Source organism: Erpetoichthys calabaricus, chromosome 6 (genome assembly GCF_900747795.2).
Source record: "Erpetoichthys calabaricus chromosome 6, fErpCal1.3, whole genome shotgun sequence".
Taxonomy (NCBI): Eukaryota; Metazoa; Chordata; class Cladistia; order Polypteriformes; family Polypteridae; genus Erpetoichthys; species Erpetoichthys calabaricus.
The window spans coordinates 77,487,520-77,515,472 of NC_041399.2; the positions used below are offsets into that span (position 1 = coordinate 77,487,520).

The 27,953-nt window shown below is 37.6% G+C and overlaps 1 protein-coding gene across 2 annotated transcripts in view; it reads left to right on the plus strand.

Annotated features, from left to right (window-relative positions):
* Positions 1-27,953, plus strand: part of LOC114653416 (lethal(3)malignant brain tumor-like protein 4) — a 527,140-nt gene that overhangs the window by 492,600 nt on the left and 6,587 nt on the right. For both annotated transcript variants that reach the window (XM_028803732.2, XM_028803736.2), the window contains one exon: positions 314-483. In XM_028803732.2, the coding sequence (XP_028659565.1) occupies positions 314-483 (170 nt within the window). The remainder of the gene's footprint in view (positions 1-313; positions 484-27,953) is intronic.

Here is a 27,953-nt window from a genome sequence, read left to right on the forward strand (position 1 = left end):
GTGTCAGTTCATAGGTAGGTTTCAGGGAGGATATTTCATCTACATCTCTCTCTTGCTTTACCTCCCAGCCTTAGATGTACTATGTGTCATATTCTGTTTTTTGTGTGTGAGATATTTAGTGCCATACCCAATCTATCAAACAAGAGAAGTGGGCTTCTAACTTCTAATTGCTTTTAATGTACAAAATATATCCTGTATGGTCATATGATAGAGTATGTATTTGCACATTTCAAACTATGTATGCCTGTGATGTAAATGCATTTAGACATTTTCACAATCTTGTATTTGAGTATTCTTTGTTCTACTTTTGCAGACTGCAATGTAGACAGCATGCAGCAAGCTCTCCACCAATCTGTCTTCTTGTCAGCCATGTCTACCCACCCAGGTCGTGACCTCCCCCTTTGCTGGGAGCAACACTGCAAGCTCCTGCCTGGAGTAGCTGGAGTAGAAGCTAGTCGGGTTGCACAGTGGACTGTTGACGAGGTAGGAGATTCAGATGACTTGTTTTATATTTCACCACCTGCACACCCGTTCTGTACAGCGCAGATTTCATCCTTAACTTTTAATAAAATACACTTGTTTTATAGCATTTCTAATTAGCAAGCTGGGGCTGCTACCCATTTCATTATTGGAGGTATTCATGAAATTTCAAATGATCTTACTTAAAAAGACTATGAAGGCTGTATATATAAAGTGATCCATGCTGCTTTTTAAATGTTAAAATCAAACAACACAGGCTAATAAAATGTGCACTCGGGTAACAGGTAATCTAATTACTTTCGAACAAAGTATTGTAGTGTAACAGCATTTACATTTAAAAGGATGATGTTCAGAACTGTGGCATTTTCACTGAGAAATCTAGTAATCTGTTACTTTGTAATTTATATTTTTGAATAACATGCCATGTTTTTCTGCAGATAGGATATGGTCGATACAGATTCATGTGTCTAGTTTTTTTTTCTTTTCTTTTTGAGGATTACAAATTGCTGCATTTTTTAATTTGTACATTAAACTTAATCAGTTCTTGAATGAATATATGAAATATCTGTCTTCACAATGGTGTAGTCATTGTTACTACAGTCTCACATTTCATGGCTTCATATTCTAGATAATCTGCTATGTTTGGGCAGCAATCATTGACAGTTTGTTTTAATAAACATGGTTATCAGTTTAGAAAATCTTTTACTCCCTCAGGATATTATTTAGCATAACTTTGACCCACATACGTAAAATGCTTGTACAGAGTATGTTCTAGTGTTTTTTACAGGATATAAACAAAGAGCAAAATAACAGTAGCCACCTTTTACTACAGTTGTACTCAGGGTTCTACAAACAATTGTCAGGTGCAGTTGCAGTTCTAAATATGGAATCATGCTGTGGTCCTCCAGAGTCTCAGCTTATTACAAGTTTTTACCTTTAAATGTTTCTCAAAACTGGACATATTTTTGATTCTTATACCTATGCTTAACCAAAATCTCTCTGTAGTTTCCACAGTGATCATTTACACAGATGAGAACATAAAGATGCTTACTGTCCTTGATGTCAGGATGGTTATAAAGATGAAAATAATGTGAGCCACAGTTCTTGCTTGTTAAATTCTAAAGCCAAATCTTGATGTCAGATTTGCACACCAACTTCATGTCTCTGTATTGTTTTATTCTGTAATTCTATATCAAAGCAAACACTTTTTTCCATATTTTTTACATTAAATATTAGTAAATCTCCATTCATATGCATTGACTCAATAACTGAAGACTCTGTACCTGTAGTAACAATTGTACAACCACACAGTTTCTGTTATTGGTGTAAAGGATGTTTGGCCCATTCCTTCATGAAAACGTGAGTAACATGAGGGAGGGTTTTAAGAAATTTCTTGCTTCGGGTCTTATCAAAACATTTCTATTACATGGGACTGCTGAGATGGACTTTAATTAAGACATTCTAAAACTTGTACATTCTTCATCGTCTTTGGACATTCTTCATGTTTATTTAGAGTTTTCTTGCATTTTCTAACAGTATTTCTGGTTTCTTCCTTGAATGCACTTTCCTGTCGCCTTTTACATTTCTTCTGCATTAAAGGATGTCACAAAGGTGTTCCCTAAGGAAAAAAAATGACAGAATATCAAATGCATTTTTGTAATTGACAGCATGGACATGCTTAGCCCATATTATTTTTATCCATTAGCTGCAATATATTTAGTTGCAAAAGCTTTAATTTTTCAAAATTACTGTGATAGCTGTAACTGAATTAGGTGACATTCCAATTTAATTCACCAAAACCATATAGCTGTTAAATATGGAAAAAGTAGAATGAAAAATTGTTAGTGATTGAGTTACTTGCCTCACAGTTGTCTTCTTTCTTGGTCCCTTAAGAACAATTTCGATGAGATAGGTCATTCAGCTCTATATAGCTCCTTATTTACATTTTCACCTAATGTTTGCAAAATATTATGCAATTACATTTTGAAGGTTTCTATATACCACACTAAGTAGTAACTTCTACCACATTATCAACAACAACATTTATTTCTGTAGCATATTTTCATGCAAAGGTTTGGAAGGGCTAAGAATTAAGGGCCAATTTTTAAATAAATAATTCTAATTGCCTCAGTCATGTCTTTGGAAGGGTGCCATGCGGGAGCAGAGGTCCCTGACCTTCATGCACAGGTGCAGGATCGCCTGTGGCCCAAATTGGGGCCAGGAGATGCTGCTTGCTACAGCTGTGATACACCCCATATTAGAAGGAAAGCGCGAGTGTTAGAGATAGAGAAGGAAAAGGAAAGGAAAGAAAGAGAGTGAAAAGAAAGAAGAGAGGAGCTTAATGGAAGGAGAAAGACAAGGCGGGAGATGGGAGATGTTGTGGGTGGATGAGCAAGAGTGAGCAGGCAGTTGGTTGTCCCAAGTGAAGCATATGAACAATGCTCGGGGGCTGAATGCCACTCCAGCTGAGTGACCTGGGGGTTGGAGTGACCGAAACACTGCTCAGTTGGAGCCACTCGCTGAAAAGAGGCAGCATGGCTGCAGGCAAGTGAGAGGCTCAGAGAGGAGTTCAGCAGGTGTGCCACAGACCACAGGGGTGCGAACCTGACAGCGGAAGTCGGAGACTTGATGGGGTGCCCTGATTGGAGCTAGAGAGGGCTACAAGGGCCTGAGCCTAGGAGCAGTGTGGAAGGGTGGCTTGACCTGCAGTTTTGGCACCTCCTTGTCTGCAAGGACCCATTAGGGTGAAGTCAAGAAAACATCAGCTTTTAAGGAGTGCACCCGGGCTCATGGTTTTTATGGATGGTTTCCTTCTGTGGTTAAACCTCGTTTTAAAAAATTATTTATTTGACTGTTTCAACCTCCGCCTTCACTTTTTATTGGATTATTTATTGAACATTGTTGGCACTGCACTTATTGAGCACTTTGTTTTTATTGGACTGTTTTTAATAAAAGCACTGAGCGCCTTTACACCTTTCCCTTACTATGTGTGTGTTTTGTCCTCATCTGCCAAGCTCATCCTGGTCGTGACCATCAGCGGTGTCGCGTTCAGAGGCATCTGGTAGGACCCAGTAGGGTGGAACCGATCTGCACTGTCACAACAGGGTATAGCTCTGTGTCTTTCTGTAGTTTGTTGTGCCTTTTTATCTTCCTGATTCTTATTTCTTTTCCCCACATCTAAGCATTTTCTCTCCTTTTACTTTTGTTCTCAGTTTTGTCTATGGATGGTTGACCTTTATCACACAACCGTTTGAGTTCTCCAGCTTCTATTTAGCTAATTTGAGTTTACAACCAACCTAGTAATGCAATTTCTTTCATGAGTTTATTTAACTACCTTTGCTAAGCACATCCAAGGGTCTCACTAGAAAATTGTTTGAAGAATACAGAAAGACATATATACACTGTGGAACATATGTATGTACATATATATATTGTGTACAATATATATTGTGGAAGCCGGCCCGGACACAGACTGTCGGACACGTTGACATCACCCATAACACGTTTATTATACATATTTCTATTATTTACAAGTCAATAAGTGCACCACAACACCCCCAAATACTCCCCCAAAGTCCTGGCTAACATGAATGCCTTTCTCTTCTCTTCAGGCCGCCTCTTTACCTCTCCACCTGAGCTCTGTCCTTCTCCTCACCCGACTCCAGCTCCCGAATAGAGGGTGGCAGCCCCTTTTATCATCTCCCGGATGTGCTCCAGGTGCTCCCCAGCAATCTTCCACTGGCACTCCCAAGTGTGGCGGAAGTGCCGGCTGCACACCTGGAAGCACTCCGGGTGTCCCCACTTCTCTTCCCCCCAGCACTTCCGGGTGTGGCGGAAGTGCTGAGGTCTAGTGCTCCAAAGGCATTGGGGCGCCCCCTGGCGGTGACCACGGGCCCCTACAGGGTCGAGCTTCAAAGCTCTGTACCTGTGGTCCCCATAGCAACCAGGGTGGTCGCCCCCACATGGTCTGGAGGAGGTGCAAGCCCTCCTCTGGTCCTCCTGGGTGTCCCGGCTGGGTACCACCCCCAGCCGCGTGCCACAATATGTATATTTTATATGCATGTATCTGCAGTTATTTAAGCACTAATAAAGTGTCAAAATTTAAATTGCATTCCCAGAATAGCCCTGATAGTATAAGCAGATGAATGAATGAGCGGGGAAAAAAAACTAAAGCGATAGTTAGGATGGTTTGCTTAGCCACTTTAAGTGCTATCACAATAAGCTCTGTCTGTTCAGTACTTTATGATGGCAGGTGTACCAGAAAACTCAATATGTTCGAAGAACATTCTATGGCATTATTTTATCATAGGTTACCTTGAATAAAGGTTAGGGAAAAATCAAATTGTCCCTGCTGGAGACCCTTGTTTTAAATTTAGAAAAGCAGAAGTCACAGCACTAACCCCTGAGGAGACTGCGGTAGTTGATGTGCTGCCTGCAGTATGCCAAGGTGAATGTTGCACCTTTCAGCCCACAGCGCCTTCACTGCTTCCAACCTGAAGCTTAATGATTACATTTCTCTTGAAAACTTCTTTATCATTCTGTCCTTCCTTTCCTCTCCTTGCAGTCATTCCTCTGCCTCCACTTTGATATACAAGTATGTACGAGACATTTTGCCATTGAATTATTTTATTTTAAGAAGTTAAAGGTATTATGTTTTAAAACTAGTCCACACTAGTACTATTGTGTTTTTTATGTTTTATGTTACATCTTGATACTGTAATTGTAACCTTATATGTTGTAATATGAGAATTTTGTTAATTTTGTTCATTTCAATAAAATTACTTTTAAAAAAAGTAGGAGGATTTAAGGTGACAATAACGCCTTTACTTTTTTCAATCATCCCTTTTTAATGCTTGTTTCATCCACTCCATAGTCCTAAGACCTGCTGATTCTAAATGGCAGGACCATGATATGTGTGTGATATTTACTTGCTTGTACTCTAGCGTCATGTGTGTCCCAATCAGGACCTTTCTACAGTAGCTACATATTTTCATTGCAACCATTTCTTTATTCAGAATGGGTTCCCCTCCCTTAGCAGTGAGTCAAGTACTTGAATGTGCTGTATATCTGTTTTGGGTGGCTGATCATTTCTTTCTTCAGCAAAGATTGGTTATGAGAGGTCACTGCTCTTAAATTATGTCAAGGAAATTAAACAAGCTATTTTTACTACACATTTTTTTTAATTGTGTGTGGGAGACTATAAGATAACTAAAATGCATTCCATGCATGGTCCTTATATAAAGTGTCAGCCTCCTTCCAATATCATATAGAATAGAAATAATGCTTAAAAGTCTTATCAAATAAAAGCAGCAGCAGTGCATGGGGATTTTTTTAAAGATAAATTGTTTTTGAAGCTCATAAGAAGAATATATTGAAGAATAACTTTGCTTTGCAAACAATCAGAGAAAAAGGACACAGCTAATACAATTTAATGACTCCATAAGGGTCAATAAACCTGACTCATCAGACTGAAGTTTATTACCAGTCAGTGGATCCTTGGAATGACAGACTTAACTTATTTGATGTTTGCTGGACTCATCCATTAAATAAGGTCTGCTTGATATAAGTCCTGAACTTTTTCTGTATACAGTTTATGAAAGTTTTAGCCTTTCTTTCATGCCCTGTACAATATTGTTCATTTCTTCTGGATGACTCAGGTGAATAAGTGTTGCTCTTTTTACCCTGCATTTGCAGCCAGACTATTTGTTTCTTACTGGAAAGTGGGTACTGTTAATGTAATAACTGAAAAATGAGGTCAACTGCTGGCCACAACCACACAGATTAATGTGAGATTATTTTCTTTGTGGGTGTGGTGGCAAGTGCTGCTGCCTCACAGCTCCAGGGCACCAAATTTGAAAGGCAGCCATGATGATGTCTTTGTGGTGTTTGTACATCCTCCCCATGTCTGTGTAGGTTTTCCTCCTATACCCAGAAAACATGCAGTTCTACACTAGTGCTGTGCTACTCAAGTCCAGTCTTTTTGTGTTGTCTTTGACTTATCTAGGACTTGGGGGTATTATACTGTACTTAGACTTGTCTCAGTCTTGGCCACAGGTCTAACCAAGTATGGTCTTTGGTCTCAGTTTATATTTGCATTTTTTTTGTTTGTTTGTTTGGTTTTCCTCCTGTGCACGGGACATGTTCATGTCGGATTTCATTAGTACAGGTCTGTTAGCCAGGAATGCTAAAATAGCTGTTATGAATTCAGGAGCTCAGTGGCACAGGTCAACTGAAAATTAATGATTAATTTTTACATAGCATTATGCACATGAAGGAAGAAACAGACACACACTCACATGTAGACCACCATAGCTACTTGTTTGAGAAGAGCTTCTTTCTGCTATGATATCTTTCAGCCATTTTAATTATTGCAACACTATATGACTTGACAACAGCAAATAGAGATTAGATAAGCATTGTGGTGTATGGATAACATGTTAAAATTCTTTGCCTATTAGACTTCAATGTTAAATTTCTTTAGTTATTCATTTAGACAGACGGCCAGAAGGTGGATGCTGTGCAGCTTTCTCCCTGAATTTACGGGTGGTGTTAGGCAGATTTGTTGATTTTGATTTTGTGCATATCCCGTGGCTCTTTGTTATCAACTCTCTTAATGGAAGTCCTTTTCACCTCCTTTTGGAAGGGGATAACACTTTGTTTACTTCAATGCATATTTTATAATTCATATTTTCACAAATATAGCTGCCAATTCTTCCAACCTTGCATCAGCTCCTATGCAATTGTCGAAACTGAACAACAGTGATTTCACTTTTGGATTTTGGAACTTGTGCTAGAATGTGGATCTGTATGGTACAGTAGAATTAAATGTGATGTTGAGTGGTCTAAGAAGATATGCTTTAGTTCAGCTTCATGTGGCTTTTACTTCAGTGCAGCACAACACACTTCCCCACTGAGTGTGGGGATTACATATTGTTTTTAGACCATATTGGGTAATGCTAGGTATAAGCCATACTTTAAGTAAATCATATAGCCTAATTTATCCTACACTATTGTTTCACTGCACTCATTTTTTGATTATTACAAATAAAAGTACAATATGATCATTTAATTTGTATTTGTTAGTTTTTGTAACATGAAGTGTGATGAAAATTTTGTGATCAGAGCAACATGTTCACCACCGCATTTCAGTGCCCATTTGTGTATGCCATCTCACACAACAACTGCTGATACATTTGATCTTTTAACTTGTGTTAGTCTCTGCCATGATACTCTTGACTACAGCACTGTTTTCATGAATGTGTACCATTAAGGGGGTGACTCCTGCCTTGTTGGCAATGCTGCAGAGACTTTTCTGAACTGCGAAATGGGTTAAGACGTTTACTTAATTGGATAGTTGGATGGGTGGATGTTTTCCATGCAATCAAGCAAATGAGCATTAATTATTAGGGGTTTCTAATACTTTCTGTCATTTTTTCCAGTATTTCTGTTCTATTTCATTGGATTTAGATTCTATAAATGAGCCAAGCTATCCATAAGTCCGTATTACACTTAATCCAAAGCAGGAGCTGTAAAAATAATGTTTAAACTGTAGAATTAAATTAGCTTATGGTTTGGAAGCTGTGTTTTTAATTAATGAAATCAATAACCAGAAAAGACTGCAATTGCATCACAAATGAAGAGATGCAGGACAGGAGAGGACAGATGCCTTATTGGCATTATGTCACCACCAACAGGGAGCTTTATGCCCCAGCTTAGTAACTGCCCAGAAGTCAGTTATCCTTAATATAGAGGACCCCGAGAGTTATCCTGGCCTTGTATTTAGATATTTGGAGCCAGACCCAACACCCACATACTATTGACCTCAGAATAGATCCAGAAGGTTTCCCTGGTATGAGGGTTTGTGAAAGATGCAAGCAAGCAAAGGGCAAAATTACGCAAGTTGACCAGCCCCCCATTTAAGTACTTGTTGTCCCTTCACCCTTGTATCGTCAGTATACCTACATCATTATGCATCTGTTTTAATCCTCTGTTCTCATCATACTTAGCCTTTTTTGGGTTGGGGTCTGCTCAGTTACACTCCGTCCAGTCTACACTATTTTTAAATAATTTTAAATTATTTAATAGTGTAATTTTAACCTAATGTTTTTTGTAATGTTGTATCATGCATCCTTTTAACAGTTTTCTCAGAATATGAACATTATATTAGACTGATACTGTGAACAATGCATGCCTAAATCTAAAATGCCAGAAGTGTTCGTTAAATTAAAATGTGCATGTTTATTTCAAATACATTTTTAACTAATTTGACTGTCTTCACTGTAACCGTAATCAACTTCCTTTTTGTCTGATTACTTTTTGGACACTGTAACTTTTTTTACAAGTTTAAAAGGCAAAAGAAACCCTTTGGAGTTCATGGTACACTGGGCTCTTTATGTGGCATTATTTAGATCAAATTTAGAAAGCATACAACAGTAAAAACAGTGATTCTAAGCTTTGAAAATTATGGCTCAATTAAAATGAAGGATTGATTCATCCAGACTTAAATATAATACAGGCCCCTCATTTTAAATTACATAGTGCTTTTTGATACAAAATAGGGGTGAAATCAATAGAAGATCAAAGGATAACTGCCAGGAATTTCAAAAGGGAGTTTGCAAGCAGGGTCTTTATTAGTAGGAGCAGAGCCTGTTTAATGCTTTTCTATGGATTTCAATTTCAGATTACTGTGACGTCAAAGCAGAGGAACATTTACAGCCTGATTGGCCATCTCTCTTTTTAAAAAGCAAATTTTGTGTGTGTTAAAGGAAACTGGTAAAAGTAGCAAAGAACATTTTAATTTGTATTTTCAGCTCTTAATTCTTTCATATTAAAGTGGCATATTGTGCTAGAGTGAAGCATTTGTTGTTAAAGTGCACTATAGCAGACCTACAGTATTTTTCTCAGTTTGTGCCATCGGGTGTCATACCGCACTGTTTCTCTGGTTTCATGTTGTCACAGCCAGGAAGAGTTGTGGAACCCACAGTAAATGTTGGGGAGCCAATCAAACAGAAATATTTTGGATTCAAACACAGCAAACACAAATTTGTCCAATCCAGCTCTGCAATACTTTTTGAATTTAGACAACAGGCTTCAGGCAGCTCATAGGTTCCTTTCACTTTGGAGTATGGGTCCAGAGAAAGACATAGCTCTCCAGACACACCTCTTTTTATCTGGCCTGGACCAGAAGGAGCGGGCCTTCACCAGGCTCTGTAGGTGGGGTCAGTTGCTGGGGTTCCTCTCATTAACTGCAGGTGGAAGAAAAAGGACAGTTAGCAACAGCGTCTCCTCTCAGTCAAGGGTGGTATTACTTACCTCTACTGAACCCCAAGCACATGTGCATGACACGGTACATATGCACCAACATCCTCTATTAGATAGCAATGACAATGAATGAATGTACACATTCTAAACATTTATTTTGTGTTTCATATTTTTTTTTATTTCATACTTTTATTTATTGTTATAAAAAATAATCAAACACATGCTGCTATGTGCAAAAAACAGCCCAATCGTAAATATAATCAACACAACATATCAATGATACATGGATCACAATCAACACTTGAAGCCTCAGCATTACTGAATACAGAGAGGTATTTGATAACAAAAAGTCCACGGTATTATAGTTCCCCACATTAATTAAAAAAGACAAGAAATTAATCAGAAACATAGGGAGAAACCCAAAAGGCTTATTTTAGAATAATGTCTTGTCAGAATTATGTGCTGTTTGATGCAAAGAAAATTTGATTTTTTTCAAGGTTTATGTAATGTAACACTGGATATCCCCATATTGTGATTCTCTCAGTTAAGCAATATTAGCTGGCACAGTAACAGTGCAGTTTAAGAAACCACCGGGAGTTTATTGGCCAAACAGTGGAATCCCATTGGATGTCACCATAAATGCTACTATAAAAATACAATAACAGTATCCAATAGATGAACAAATATCTTCCCTTAAAATGGTCCTACCAAGGCCTGGCAACATGCCACCATTTACAGTTATGGTGCAGTGCCAGATATATCTGTAAAGTGTACAAATTTAATATGAATTACAGCATGTTTGGCATATATTGGTAAAAAATGTATATTATGAATAATTGAGTTCCTCTCCTTACCCGATATATTAATAGAGAGGTCCTTTTCCCAGCCTTGTCTAATATCATCTAGCAGTGCAGACTGTTATGTGATATTGTCATTATAAATCGCAGAAGGTCAGGATACTTAATGACTTTAATATTTAAATGCTGTATTAAAAATGCTGTATCAATTCATCTTGTAATGAAACTGCAGGGAACAGTGTCTCTACCTTAAAGTATTTCTTACACTGGTTCCATACCTTGAGAGAGTAATGGACAATCTGATTGATAGTAAATTGATGGTAATTATTGATGACTGGTGCATAAAGTAATACATTTAAAGATTAATATAAGCAAGACATTCTTTCCAAGGCTAACCAGACTGGTGCATTCCCAATACCTTCTAACTACATCAATTGCCTCAAACTGCAAATATTTGTGACCCTAGTCAAGTAATACCATGCCATGCAACACCATCCTCCACTTTCAATCTTTGGAGTGTCGCCCTTTCATTATTTTTTATCCTTTCCCTTTCACCTCAGCCTCTGTCATACAGTATATACAGTATGTTTATTTTGTCTACTAAGACGCTGTCCTTCTCTTCCTTTGTGACTCTTCCCTGATAGGAATCAAGTACTGTTGTTGGAGTTTCTCCTCTTCCCATCAAAAGAGAGAAAATACCAATACACCCAATAGCCAAAAAAAATATCTTATCATGGTTGATAGGCTACTATAAATTAATTCTTGATCTAGCCATCCATCCGTCCATCCACCATGAAACCCATTTAACCTACTTTAGGTTCATGGGGTAAGGAGTTTATTTGTCTAAACTGTGTAATCCCACCTGATGTCACTACAAACACCAATGTAAAAAGACTGTAAATCATAATTGTCTAATAGATGAACAAATATCTTCCCCTAAAATGGTCTTAACACATGCACACACTCCCTCATACAGAGTCAAGTCAGTAAGTCAGTGTGTTCACTTGACCTAGCAAGAATCAAGAGAAAAACCCACACAGACAGAAGGCGAATGTGCATACTCTGCAGAGTCTGGACACTTATGCTGTACGGAAAAATAATTGCTTGTGAAGGATGAATATTGTGTAGTCAGCATTGTGTTTGTTTTCAGCCATCAATTAATCATTGAAATTATGAAATTGGAGAAGTTAAAGTAATTCATTACCTTAATTGACATTTTTCAAAAGCCTTAGGATTGTCCTTATTAACTCTCATAATAGACTCAATTTATCATCATTAAACTCACAATTGCTGAAATAGCTTTTCTCTTTGTTTATAATCCTAAAATAGGAAATGTACCTTTATGTTTAACTAAATACTAAATATTTCTGCAACCACTAAATTTGCTTGGGTAAATATAAGTGTTTTTTTCTTATGAGAAGTAATTCCAGGATTATTTAATGCACAATTTAATTTACAAATACAACATCACATTTAGACTGAAATCTTATTTTATATATAACCAGGTCATCTAAAGACCTACCCAGAATTTCAGTGTTTTATATTGTATATTTATAACTTTAGTAATTTTTATGCTAGAACATGTAAGGTTTTCATTATTGTCATTATCAAGCAAGGTTGATATTACAATAGTTGTTGATTAAATTTAATTGATATTCAGATTGTTTGTCCTGTTCCAGTCAAAGACAAAGTTTCTTGTTTAACAAAAAAGTCAACAGACATTGAGCTCTAAAGTAGGAGGTCTAGCAATGCTCTTGCTTGTAGAGCTGAAAATGTACACATCACAACTGTTTAAACTAGGACATTAAAGGTTGAGAATTTTTTCATATTTCCTAAAACTGTGTATTGTTCCATGTATTTCAAAAAATTACTTTCAGTGATATTCATGTTTTTGTTTTGACTTTGTACTTAATTAATATTGTAGTATATTTTTGGTTTAGTGTGAGTGTTGGAAAGTTGGATTTGTACACCAAAATAAGCTGTAATACCCTTCTGAAACTGTAATGTGTACAATGAAGTCACATTGATGTCACAGGCTTTTGAAATAGGTATGATTTGTAATCTTGTAGACTTTTAAATGACATGAAAGGGAACCTATAGATAGGGCTATATACTTTGGACTGTAGTAATTACTGTTGAGCTGACTCCTAAACACAAATCAGTATTAAAGAGGTCACAGATATGAAACAACCATGGTTAAAAAAAGGAGAACAGAACAAAAAGAATATAAAATATAACAGTATGGAAAATAACAAAACACTTACTGTCCACAGCTCCTGACCCGAGTTATGTGGGTAGTCTGATCCATTTGCCCTCATACACATATTTTAAAACTACTGTCTTCTTCTGCTTAAGTTACCCAAAACATCTCTTCACCCTAGACTCTTTATCAGACCTCTAAAGCCTTTGCCAAACACTCACCTCCCAACTCTAAACTTGACATACTTATGGTTGGAAGAAGCTTTTAAGTCATAGCCATCAACTACTTCCTTATTACTCCGGAAATGGCTTCCAGTGTCCCAGGTGTTGTACAGGGGACCTGACCACCACAGATAGAGAAGTACGGAGCCCACATATAGTGGCATCCAAACATACTACCCTCCAGTAACATGTGGTATTCCGCTAATATAAATGGTCCTAAATGTATCTAGTAGTGTCCCTAGTGGTTAGCAATTAACATCAGAGTTAAATTTGTTAAAATGCAGAGTTAAAGGAATACTCCACCGAAAATGATTTGCTATATGTGCTTACTCATGTAGTTTATAGTGATGGCAGCAAAAAAATGTTAATCTAATTTTTTTATTACAATGTAATTTTTTAAATCTCATTTTAATCTCATTTTTTATTACTATGTACAACCCCCATTCCAGAAAATTTGGGATGCTTTGTAAAATGTAAATAAAAACAGAATGCAATGATTTGCAAATCTCATAAACCCATATTTTATTCACAGTAGAACACAGAAAATATATCAAATGTTGAAAGTGGGAAAACGTAACACTTTAAGAAAAGAATAAGGTCATTTTGAATTTGATGGCAGCACCATGTCACAAAAAAGTTGAGACAGTGCTACAGTATGTTTACCACTGTGTAGAATCAATCCTCTCTTCTTTTAACAACAGTCTGTAAATGTCTGAGAACTGAGGAGACCAGTTGCTGGACTTTTGGGAGGGGAATGTTGTCCCATTCTTGTCTGATTTGGGATTCTATCTGCTCAACAGTCCTGGGTCGTCTATGTCATATTTTTCATTTCATGATGCGCCAGGTTAGTTCACCACCTGGGCTGTTCTGCTACAAAGCCATGCTATTGTTACAGATGCAGTATGCAATTTAGCATTGTCTTTCAAAAATATGCAAGGCCTTCCCTGAAAAAGACATCATCTAGATGGAAGCATACATTGCTCTAAAACCTGTAACTACCTCTCAGCACTGGTGCCTTTCCAGGTGTGCAGGCTGGCAATTCCATGGTCACTAATGGGCCCCCTTACCATCAGAGATGCAGGCTTTTGAACTGATCGTTGATAACAAGCCGGATGGTCCCTCTCTTTAGTGTGGAGGACACAGCATCCATTTTTTCCAAAAAGAATTTAAAATTTCGATTAATTTGACCACAGAACAGTTTTCCATTTTGCCCAGTGAAGACAGCAGCGTTTCTGGATCATGTTCACACATGGCTTCTTCTTTGCATGATAGAGTTTTAACCTGCATTTGTGGATGGCATGGCGAACTGTGTTCACAGATGATGATTTCTGGAGGCATTCCTGAGCCCATGCAGTGACAGAATTATGACAGAATCATGTCTGGTTTTAATGCAGTGTCGCCTGAGGGCCCAAAGATCACAGGCATCTAGTATTGACTTTCGGCTGTGTCCCTCGCACACAGAGATTTCTCCAGATTCTTTGAATCTTTTAATGATATTATGTACTGTAGATGAATAAATATTCAAAGTTTTCACAATTTTACTTTGGTGAACATTATTCTGAAATTGTTCTACAATTTGTAGATGCAGGTTTTTGGAGATTGGTGAACCTCTGCTTACCTTTACATCTGTGAGACTCTATACCTCTCTAAGATGCTCTTTTTATACCAAATCATTTTACTGATTGCCAGTTAACCAAATTAGTTGCAAAATGTTTCTTCAACTGTTTCATTTTTCTACCACTTACTTTTCCAGCCTTTTGCTGCCCCCATCCTTTTTTTTTTGAGTTGTGTTTCTGCCATCAAATTCAAAATGAGCTAATATTTTTCATGAAATAGTAAAATGTCTCACTTTCAACATTGGATATGCTTTCTATGTTCTATTGTGAATAAAATATAGGTTTATGAGATTTCCAAATCATTGCATTCTGTTTTTATGTACATTTTACACAGCATCACAACTTTTATACTGTATGTTATATAAATTACTTTCCCATTTATATTTTTGAACCATACACTACATGTGCTGGTCAATATTGCCTGTGTTTTCTTTTGTTCCATTTTCTGCTGTTTTTAAAGTACAATAGAATGGTGAAAAGCAAAGCAAGATCCACAACAAGTTCAAATGATCCAAAAATATTCAAACCAAAAGAGTAGACCTATAACAACATCCAAAAGTCAAAACTTAAATAAATATCAGGTATGAAGTTTAGAATCTGTCTAGATACTTGAACTGTATTGGACATTGCATTGTGGCACAAAGCAGGTCACAGCCCTGTAATGGAGAGTAATAGTTAGCATATGGTTTGATCTTTTGTGAAACTGTCTATTGAATATGTTTGAGCCATACTTTTATTTTAAACATAATGATATTTAAAGAAATGCCGGATACACCATTTGGTTCTCAGGCACCTTACTAGATTAGTTCAATTAAGAGTTTTTGTTTAGTGCTGCTCTGGGATATTTATTTCGTGGTAGGAGGGTTGTAGGTTCTGCATGGATTTGGTTGTAACTGCTGCTTTGAATCTGTATCTGTGACTTCAAAATTAGGAAGTATGAGCCTCTAGAAGGAGGATAGGTTTTAAAAGCATGAGTAACCCCTTCCAGGAACTCAACCTGGGAAATACAGGTGGCTGAGATGAAAGGATAAATTTGTCTAGGATCGGAATGGGGGCTGAGTCATGCTGAAGAGCTGAATCATTGGTAAATACTACATCCCCACCTGCCCAAGAGATGTGTCAAGGACTGGATAAATTGATGCTTGCAGAGGCCTACTGATGTTTGCTGTCACATCCATAGAGGGGGGGCATGCTGTGTCTACTATTTCATTAACAAGCAGGTATACCTAATAAAGTGGACACTGGGTCTGTATTAGTAATAGCCAGCAAACCCCTGATTCTCGAAAAGAATCGGAAATCCAAGAATGGCAGTCACTTTCTGTTCCCTCCGATCTTTGGAGGGATGAAAAATCATGGAGGGTGGGTGCGTCTTGGGAAAGTTTTCATTTAATTAAATAAATATATTTGTACTAAAGCTGTTTCTTTTTGGAGCCGTGACTGGTGTTTCAGAAGCGTGTTGTAGGCGCCTTCGTTCATTGTTTTTATCCATGCGGTCTCGTTTTTGTTTTTCTGTGGCTGTGTCATTAGCTAGAAGTCGTTTGCTGATGGTGGCGGTTTCGCGTGCTGAAGTGACCATGGTGGCGGATTTGCGTGCTGAAGTGACCATGGCGGCAGATCCGGGCTTGGAGATCTACATTACTAAACGAAGGTTGTATGTGCGGTGGTGTTCGCGTTCGGGCGGTGGTTGTATTGTGCACGGCTTGCTTCTGGCCTCTGGCATCCGTGCATATATACAACCTGGTGTGCACGCTTTACCTCAAGTTTAGTTTACAGGTTGTGTTGTGTTATTTGGGTGCCACCTACTGACTCTGGGAAGCTACTGTGTTTGACTCTGAGGCACTGTGTGCGTGCGCTTTCAGCACGGCTTGCTTCTGGCATCTGGCATCCGTGCATATATACAACCTTCGTTTAGTAATATAGATGGCATCATTCATGTAGCATGGGTTTTTAAATTGTCATCTGCATGTATTTACCTAGGGTAACTTTTCAGATATTTACCTTGTTTAATATTGCTAAATTTATATTCTTCAAATAAAGTGTTAATAAAATGTATGTAGGTAATGTAATGGTTATTGGCTAAAAGTATCCATTGTATTTCTTTGACTGCCATAAGCAGATTTATTTTTGTCTGTTTCTTTTCTTAAGCAACAAAAGGTATTTGGTCTCTGCAAATTTTACAGTGTCCTATATTGGAGTGTAAACCTAGATCTGAATCTTTAATCCTGACAGCAGTCTCCCTAGCAGAAGAATATCCCAAATTTATTATACTCAACATTTGGTAGTGAGCTTCAAGTCTATCAACTACCAAGCTGGTGTGTGTGTACGTGCATGTGCATGTGCATGCGTGCATAACATAAATGTGTGACTCATTTCTCATGAATGTTTAGACATAGTAAACAGAATTTTAATAGACATCACAGATGGTTTCCTTCCACCAAACATCTGACTGAAGATCACTTCAATTTTCCAGGCTGCAATATAGCACTCCTTCCTTCCTGACAGTTGCTTACAGAGTGAGGCAGTCATCAAGTGACTGCTGTTTTATTTTACTTTTTTGTCTGCTTGCATGAAGATTTTTGTAAGTGTCCAGCTGTGGTGCAGTCATTAAATTCTCAGCATTGGCAGCAGAAGTGATGTCCATGCGTATCACTTTGAATTTCTGTATCACAGAATTCCTGGACCCAGGATATCTTATAATTTTATCCTAACCATATTATATCTTTTTTGTATGGTATATTTACTGTATTCTTAGCACTAATGCTTGTCTGCTCCAGAATCCTGGAATTGAATACCAGTATGGCCATGTTCATTATAGAGTTAGCATATTGTACCCACAAATGCATGTCTGGGGTTTTCTCAGGATACTTAAATCTTATTGCCAAATTCCTAGAGACATGTAGGTTAGCTTAACTGGAGACTCTAAATTGGCTCTATGTGAATGAGTGGGATTCTGGGTTTCCATGTGCTCTGTAATGGGTTACCGCATTGTGCTCCGTACTGCCGGGATTGGCTGCAGCAGCCATGACCTTACAATGGATTATACAGGCTCAGTAATAGGTGGAAGTATATTACTTCACCTTTATATTCCATGTATTATAATCAACCTGTCATTCTTTATTTTGTGTTGTACTTGGCGTGTTGACCTGATAGGATGGACTCTAGTCTCGCAAGGCAAGACTTGATTCTCAAATGAGAATGCACATCAACAACAAAAAAGTGTGTAGTGAATAGCAGCAAAATTCTACACTGCAAAGGCTACACCTACAGTGGTCCTTCCTAAAACACTCGCCCACAGTTCCTCCAGTCCGTGCAATTTAAACTGCTGGGTGGGGGGTGGCCTGGGAGAGAGTAAAAGATACTGAAAAGACTTGATGCTGAAAGAATATAACAAGCTAAAATTGCTGTTATGAGGAGCCCAGCAGCTCAAGGTAACTGAAGCTTAATAATTAATTTACACATTGTAAAGAGCGCTGTGACAGTGGAGACAGACAGACAAATACACATAGACCACAGCTGCTACTGGGCTCCACATATTTGAAAAGTGCCTCTGTCTGCTAATATATCTTTCTGTCATTTTAACTACTGCACTATATGACATAACAGCAGCAAATAGAGTTTAAATAAGCATTGTCGTCTATAGTTATACAATGTGTTAAAACTCTGAGACTATTTTACTTTGCGATAAAATTTATATGACGAAGCACAATTTTTAAATAATCGAATGCCAGAGCGTGCAGGCTCCAAACAGCTACAGGTGTGCTTATGACGGCACCATTCTGCAATTGATTGGGATGCTTAGCTGATCATGTACAAATGTGAATGGGTCAGTCAGGTGCCTTATTCACACCTTGGAGTAGGTGGAGGACAACACCTGAACTTGTACAGCAGATAGGATATCAAAAAGGACCAGATCAAAGAAAGAGCATGAGGGAAACGAGGTTAAGGAAGGAGAAAGAGTTAAGATGGTGAGAAACCTGTGTAACAAACAGTTGGAAGCAGATGGTTGTATGCACCTAAGGAAGCAAGCAGCAGGCCTGCACTCAAGCATGGGACTGGAGAAGGGGAGCTCCTTTGAAAAATTTCGTACAGTGTCTCCCTCCTGATGCTGACAAACTTGCTGAGGGAGATGTGTGTGGGATTTGGCGGGGAGCGCTACAGATGCCCACAGACTGGCAGTAGGACCCTGAACCCAGGATTTAGTGGTTGACTGCACCTGTTAGCAGGCATCTCCTCATGCTCCATCATGCCTGATGGGATAAGCTGAGGAGATGCCAGATTGTACAAAGAGGCATTGGGGCTTGAGCTATTTTAGTAGAAGAAATTTGCCTGGGATTTTAGCCTCATTTTTAGTGGATTATTTATTGAACATTATAGAACTCTTTGAGGGCTGAATTTTTTTTTCCAAAAACACAATTTTTTGATAATCACACAAAGCAATTGTTTCACGCATAAATCAACATAAAACATCTGTTGCTGCATGATGTGGCCACCAGTTCGCAGTGGCTCTAGCTGCTCACAGGCGACACGACAACTGGCAAATGCACAGCAGGCTGGCTACCAGGTTCTCTTCGTGGGGCAGAAGCGACGGTTGCAGTTGCAGTGCAACACCATCTGGTTTGTACCTCTTGTCATTGTAAGTGGCAGTCCACCCAGGCAAATGTTTTCACGGGGGCATTGGCTACCCAAAACTGTTCCTTACCATGATCAGCTAGGGACCAATCAGCTGATGCTAGTACCTCACAGTCGTTTTCGATTATTAGCATCAAAATCGGAGTCTGGCAAGTCAGAGTCCAATGCAGTGATAATATACAAAATGCCATCCATGGAGTATTTTGCTTTGCTCATTTGCTTCGATCTCTCACCAGAAGTCAATACCGTTTTTGTCATTGTTTGCTCTTCGCTACTCACGTGAGTGCATGGATTCTCGGTTAAACCAACAAAGATAACTTTCCTTCTAGCAAAGAGAGTCAAACTTAAACATAATGGTGGGTTTGGTCACCATTTACAGTTGACTACCACCCTCAACCCCCCTCTTCACAAAAGACAAACCTCTGCCCTGAAAGAGTTAATGGATTACTTATCCAAGATTTTACACTAGACTTTTGAACAGTTTGTTTTTGTTTGGTTTTTAATAAAAGCACTGAACACTTTGTTTCAACCCCTTGCTGACTATGTGTGTCCTCATCTGCCCAGCTCTTCTCAGTTTAACTATCGAAGGTTCTGGGTTCAAGAAGCTCCCGGAAGCAACCTAGGAGCAAGGAGCTCTTTACACTCGTAACACAAATTTATATTAATTTTTAAGGAGACTTTTCAACTTATAAACAGAATCTCTCTGTTTGATCAGGTTAACGAGAGCACCTCTGATCTTTGCAGTTCAAAATCACCACCGCTACTCTGAACAAAATCTTCATGAGGCATTGGATTGGTTTAGTAATGTGACATTCAGTAGTCTGATTGTTCCCACTCAATTTTAAGCAAAATTCACTCATGGTTGTCTCCAGACATCTATATTACATGACTGACTCCAGCGAGACTAGGTGAAATCATGCAATGGACTAACTAGCATTGAGTTTGGATGTAAAGATAAACTTCCAGAGAGCGAGCCAAACAAAATGAGAATGCTTTTGCTCACATTAGGCTTCAAACAGAAAGAAGGTTTTTATTGTCTAAAAAAGATTTAATAAAACAGAATAAATGGGTATGACAGGCAGGTGGATAAAAGAAATCTGAATGTGAAAGTGGGGCTTTAAATCTATAATAATAAAAGGCAAAGCCCTCACTGACTGACTGACTCACTCACTCACTGACTGACTGACTCATCACTAATTCTCCAACTTCCCGTGTAGGTGGAAGGCTGAAATTTGGCAGGCTCATTCCTTACAGCTTACTTACAAAAGTTAGGCAGTTTTCATTTCAAAATTATACGCGTAATGGTCATAACTGGGACCTCTTTTTTGTCCATATACTGTAATGGTAGGCAGCAAGATGGCCGTAGGAGACTGAGTTGCGTGTCGCGTCATCACACCTCCCACGTAATCACGTGAACTGACTGTGAACTCAGTACGTAGAAAAGAAGGAGGAGCCCCAAAGAGCGCAGAAGAAAACATTCATTACACAATTGATAAGGCAGCGAAACAATAAGAAGCGAGTGAGTGACGCATACAAGCATCTTCATAAGACACGAGGTATAAAAAAGCACGGTGTAAACCGTAAGTCTAAATTAACTTTATAGAAACGCTCCCGCTGCCGTTTGCAATACCATATTCGCGAGATACAAGTTTAATGAGAAGACACGAGGTATAAAAAAGCACTGTGTAAACCGTAACCTTAACTTTATAGAAACGCTCCCGCTGCCGTTTGCAATGCCATATTCGCGAGATACAAGTTTAATGAGAAGACACGAGATATAAACGACAGTTTGCATCACTTTGTAACAGAGTTAAAATTGCTGTAGCGAGAAACTTTTAACTGCCGGGTCTTAGCTAACATTAAATAAACCCGTGGACATCGCAACATCACACAAGAGAGTGGCTCACGTGAAGTGACTGAACGCAGCAGGAGTGATCACTTCCATTAATCAAACCTGTTCAAAAAACACATTACACTATTGATAAGGTAGGAAAAGAATATGAAACAAGGCACGGTATAAACCGTAACTTTAAGTTTATAGAAACGCTGCCGTTTGCAATACCATATTCGCCCCTGCGAAGCGCGGTGATTTTGCTATATATATTAAACTATTTCAACCATTGTATGATCTGCTTCTCGCAACTGAAAGAGGGCACCGTGGCAGAAGTTAGCCGACTTGCTCACCAACCACAAGCGTTACCTGGTAGGTAACCACCCATACAATCAGATTGTGAATCAGACTACGAATGCCTGCAATGTAATTACCCCGATCTACATGCTGTCAAATGAACGAACCTCACGCCGTGGCACAACGTTAGGGGCTTCGCCTCTACGTCCGAGGATCGATTCCCGTAAGGGAGTGCAGTGACTGTGTACTCCTGATGAGCCCACAATTACGGCGAAACACGTGTCGCATACTATGCATCTTCAAAGCACGGTGTAAACAGTACGTTTCAATTGAGTTTATAGAAACGCTCCCGCTGCCGTTTGCAATACCATATTAGATGACTTTGTAACAGAGTTAAAATTGCTGGAGCGATAAATTTTTAACTGCCGGGTCATGTCGCGTGTTCTTGGGTAGGTACACCAAAAAATTTATACATTTATGCATGTAATGGGCAAACAAAAAATGTACTATACCCGAAAGCACTACAGTAGTACTCAATGTATCTTTACTTCTTAAATGTTAATGTTTTACTGTTTAATAATTTATACGATTCTTATATGTTATTCAGATTCTTTTATCAAAATACCAGTAACAGCGCACTCCACGATAACGTGGAGTGAATACACTTCACATGACCATTCATAGTATTTATCCTCTTTCTCTGTACGTTTACCATTCGTTTGCTCAGAGGTTGATGCGCTTGCTGCTTAATGAGCAGCTCTTGACCCTAGCGTCCCGCTGCTTCTCTTCTTTCGTCGGCATCTTTTCCCGTTAAAACTGATTTCTTTTAAAACTTAGTATGTTTTCTTTAATTTTTCAGTTAAGCTGGCACTTAAGTCTTCAATCTGCCTCAAGAATGATTAGCGAAGGTGGTAGACAATGAAAACGTCAGCCGTACGCATCCGCCACGCACGCACTGGTGCGCGCAGCTGTGAGTTGATTCTACAATAAAATAAAATAAAGATAAAAAGAGTAATAACTTGCACCACCGCTATTCAATTACACTTGCCTAACGCCTCTCCTAAGGGGAAATACTGTGGGATCATGACATCCGTCAAAGCAGCAATCACAAGCCCGATTACAAAGCGGGAAGTTGTGATTTGTCGTCTCCCTCCCATGTAACAATCACAGCCCGTGTTGCAACGCACTATGTATGTATATGTATATATGTGTATGTGTGTGTATGTATGTGTGTATATACATATATATATATATATATATATATATATATATATATATATATATATATATATATATATATATATGTGTTCATATGTGTGGCAAAGCGAATAGTAGACGTGACATAGTATCTGTGTACCAAATTTCAAGTCAATAGGTGAAACGGTTTGCGAGCTACAGCTCATTTAAAATCCTGGACAGACAAACTAATAGCCACGGTACTGTTTTATAGAAGAACATTTTAATGTTTAATAATTTATATTTATATGCAATGTGCTTCTTATATATTACTTCATATTCTCAAATGATAATGATGTTAATGTTGTTTATATTGATTTCTATGTTATTGTAAGTGCTCTTTATTTGTGGAAAAATAAATTTGGCAATTAAACTTATTTTATACATACATTTTCTTTTTTTCTCTTCAACAACAACAACAACATTTATTTATATAGCACATTTTCATACAAAAAGTAGCTCAAAGTGCTTTACATAATGAAGAAAAGAAGAAAAAAAGACAAATAAGAAATTAAAATAAGACAACATTAGTTAACATAGAAAGGAGTAAGGTCCGATGGCCAGGGTGGACAGAAAAAAACAAAAAAAAACTCCAGAAGGCTGGAGAAAAAAATAAAATCTGTAGGGGTTCCAGGCCACGAGACCGCCCAGTCCCCTTTGGGCATTCTACCTAACATAAATGAAATAGTCCTCTTTGTAGTTAGGGTTCTCACGGAGTCACTTGATGCTGATGGTTATACAGACTTCTGGCTTTTAATCCATCCATCATTGTTGGAACATCATGGTGCTTTGGGTAGATGGTGGTGGCACAAGCCACCACCAATAGGACACCGGAAAAGGAAACAGAAGAGAGAGTAGGGGTTAGTACAAATTTTGAATGAATAGTTATTATAATGAATTGGATATACAGAGTGTCAGGATTAAATTACAGTGAAGTTATGAGAAGGCCATGTTAAAGTAATGTGTTTTCAGTAGTTTTTTAAAGTGCTCCACTGTATTAGCCTGGCGAATTCCTACTGGCAGGCTATTCCAGATTTTAGGTGCATAACAGCAGAAGGCCGCCTCACCACTTCTTTTAAGTTTTGCTCTTGGAATTCTAAGGAGACACTCAGTTGAGGATCTGAGGTTGCGATTTGGAATATAAGGTGTCAGACATTCCGATATATAAGACGGGGCGAGATTATTTAAAGCTTTATAAACCATAAGCAGAATTTTAAAGTCAATTCTGAATGACACAGGTAACCAGTGTAGTGACATCAAAACTGGAGAAATGTGTTCGGATTTTCTTTTCCTGGTAAGGATTCTAGCAGCTGCATTCTGCACTAACTGCAAACGATTGATGTCTTTTTTGGGTAGTCCTGAGAGGAGTGCATTACAGTAATCTAGCCGACTAAAGACAAACGCATGAACTAATTTCTCTGCATCTTTCGATGATATAAGAGGTCTAACTTTTGCTATGTTCCTTAGGTGAAAAAATGCTGTCCTAGTGATTTTATTAATATGCGATTTAAAATTCAGATTACAATCAACGGTTACCCCTAAGCTTTTTACCTCCGATTTGACTTGCACTCAGTGAGCAAATCCACTGGCTAATCAGCTATATATATATATATATATATATATATATATATATATGTATGTGTATATATATGTGTGTGTGTATATATATATATATATATATATATATATATATATATATAGATATATATATAGATATATGTGTATGTATGTAGATATATATATATATAGATAGATATATGTGTATGTATGTAGATATAGATATATGTGTATGTATGTAGATATATATATATATATAGATAGATATATGTGTATGTATGTAGATATATATATATATATATATATATATATATATATATAGATAGATATATGTGTATGTATGTAGATATACAAATATGTATATATATGTATATATGTTTATATATATGTAGATATACAAATATGTATATGTATATATATGTGTATATGTGTATATGTGTATATATATGTAGATATACAAATATGTATATGTATATATATGTATATGTGTCTGCATGTGTGTGTGTGTGTGTATATATATATATATATATATATATATATATATATGTGTGGATGTGTATATATGTGGATGTGTATATATATGTGGATGTGTATATGTATATATTTATGTATATACACTATGTTTATGTATATATATGTTTACATAACCTCTTTAACACACTACTTCTCCGCTGCGAAGCGCGGGTATTTTGCTAGTTTATTAATAAATTAGATAAGATGATTGTGTAATTAATTGGACCCACAAAGAGGCTGTTTGGTCACTGCACAAAAGTTAAGTTGAATTCAGTTAATTCTAATGAAACACTTATTTTTAACAGAGTGGAACACACATTTAGAAAAGTATTACAGTTAAAATAGAATACAATAATAACACAACACACAAACATCATGCTGTCAGGGTTTGAGAGAATGTCTTCTTTTTTGCTATTTCTGTTCTCCTTTGTTTTCTTGTGTTCTCATCCCCATTTCTTTTGCTGTAATGCTGCATGTTGCAAACCAGGCACATTAAATGCTGCACAAATTATAACATCATGTTAGTTGCCGATTTAACTTTGAGCTGCTTGTCAGTTGGCATCCACTTTTTGTGTATATAAAGGAATGACCCCGCAAAGGAAATCTTTCACAACTTGGAAGCAAATCAAAAAAGCATTCCATATTTAGACTTTGAATAGCACTTTGCTTTTAAGTGTGAGTTTTGTTTTTCTCCATTATTTGTTACTAATATATATCTGTTTGACTTCTGCCTCCTGTTATTTTCACCTCAGTTTGTCGTACAAGTCTGTACTGCTTGGATTACATTTCCTTGGGGCAGGGGACATTTAAAGTGTTTGTGACACATACAATATGCAAAATATAATATATACTTAAATTTAAGAACGTAAGCTGCTAATTATGACTAAATACATATATCAAATAAATAACCCATCTGAAAGAAGTTGGAGTTACATTGAGGTATTTCCATGACCAACATGGAGAAATTAGCTGGGCATTGTAATGCTGGCAGGTGATTAAACTTTTCAGTTTTAATCAGCCAAAGCATACCTCAATAATGGAGCTAACCCACAAAGAACCTGTTAGTTTTGTGATTTAGAGAAGGATTCAAGCTTCCTCTGAGTGTTATTGAAATTGAATTTTACTGGAATTTGATTGAAAAAGTGTTGCTGTGATTCTAGTAATGACATTATTAATCTGGAGAGAATTGGTCTACAGTAATCCCTCGCTACTTCGCGGTTCACTTTTCGCGGATTCACGACTTCGCAGATTTTATATGTAAGCATATCTAAATATATAACGCGAATTTTTCGCTGCTTCGCAGGTTTCTGCGGACAATGGGTCTTTTTACTTCTGGTACTTGCTTCCTCAGTTGGTTTGCCCAGTTGATTTCATACAAGAGATGCTATTGGCGGATGGCTGAGAAGCTACCCAATCAGAGCACACAGTTAAGTTCCTGTGTGCTGCTGATTGGCTCAGCGACAGAGTGCTGCATTAACCAGGAAGTCTCATCTCACTCATTCAGCATTAACGTGCTCTTGCTACTGCATTCAGGGGATCATCACCTTCATCGTCATCATTTTTACTGCGCAGCATATTCATCACCATCATCACGTCATATATAGCTACGTGTACTTCGCTATACAGTAAGTGTAAACTTATCTACCGATTTCATATTGCTTAGCAGGTGTCCCTGTTATTAATAGAGTAAAGGGTGGGTTGTAAACAATACGGGGGGGTTTAAAAACGTCCAAATACACGTTAAATAATTGAATAAATATGGTGTTCCTACTTCGCGGAAATTCAGTTACCACGGTCGGCCTTGGAACCTATCTCCCGCGATAAGTGAGGGATTACTGTATAGGACATGGTGTAGCTGAATAGCCTCATCGTCCATGTATAAGTAAGAATGGTGTGGTGAAAATGTGTCATATTGTTAACTAATCTCAGTGTTTAAAGGAGAGGGTCAAGTTAATAGCAAACAGATTAAACCTTTGTATAAGAAATCTGGTAGCAAATCTGACTGGCAGTCTGGTCACCAACTATCTATAGTACATATCTATACATCCGTAACTCTTTAGCACATTATAGCATTTAATGGGATCAAAATTCCAGTGGCAGTTTTATAAGGATGTTACAAAAATGAAATGCTGACAATTAATGATATCAAACATGAGACCATCTGATTTTTTTTGTGGCCATTTACTGTCATAATTTAGTCGTTGAATTCATTTCAGTGTTTATATTTTGTACTTATAATTTTATTTCAAACATGTTACTGTTTTTTATTCTCAATTTTAGAATGTTATCCAGTCCCCAAATTGTTTATTGTTATCAAGTATGGACAGCACCATTTTTAAAGGACCATAGCTGTTTTGTTCTTGACAACAGCACTCCATTGCTATCACATGGCTTCTGGAAGTTGTGATGTATGTTGTCATTGAGTCACTGCCATCTTAAATAGCAGCATGTCAATGACATCGTGCATCTGAGGTTTTAGATTGTAAGTAACTACTCAATGGAATTAGTGATTCAAATCTGTTTAGGGAGTTAGAACATTGAATTTTTTGACTGGATTTTTGGTTAGCTTTTTGGACCTATTGTTCAGTGTTCTTTGATCTTCTGGCTTAAGTCCTTTGTTTCTTAACTAAAGATTTTTTGGTATCATCATTTGGTTCTGGTGAAATTGTGTGTTTTGGCTTGCATTTTTTTCCATTGAGAGTATTATACCTACAAAGTGTACATTGTCATTGTTAGTGTTGAGACAGAAGTAAGCTCAAGAGATTAGATTAAACAATGCTTAATATGCATCCTGGGAAGATGTGTTTCTTTGCAGTTCGCAGTAGGTTTCATGACCTGATTCACTGCTTTCATGTATTGCCTAGGTTTATAACTTTACATGCCTTTTCCCTTATAAATGTTTTGCTTTCCATTTCTTGCTTCTTATTAAGTGCTTCCTGCCACACAGTATTCTGCCCAAATGTTCCCAGTCACCTTAAACATTGTTGATTGAACACTCAGCAATAACGAAAAAAAAAACTTCATCATTTTAATGCCACAACAAAAGACTTAAGCAGAGGCATCCAGATCTTTCTTTTGTTTCTTGACTTGCCAACATATGTTGGCATGTGTTATATGGTCCAAATCCTATATGATAAAATCTTCCTATGCATTTTATTGGATGAAAATAATTAATTATTTATGTCCTAGAATGGTTCAGGCAGCTACAGCTAATTTATAAAGAATGTCACGTGCCTTTAAGGCTGCAGTGTGTATCTGAATTAAGAGAATATATGAGATGTGTAGCTTTGCTTTTACTTTTTACATAAATAATAA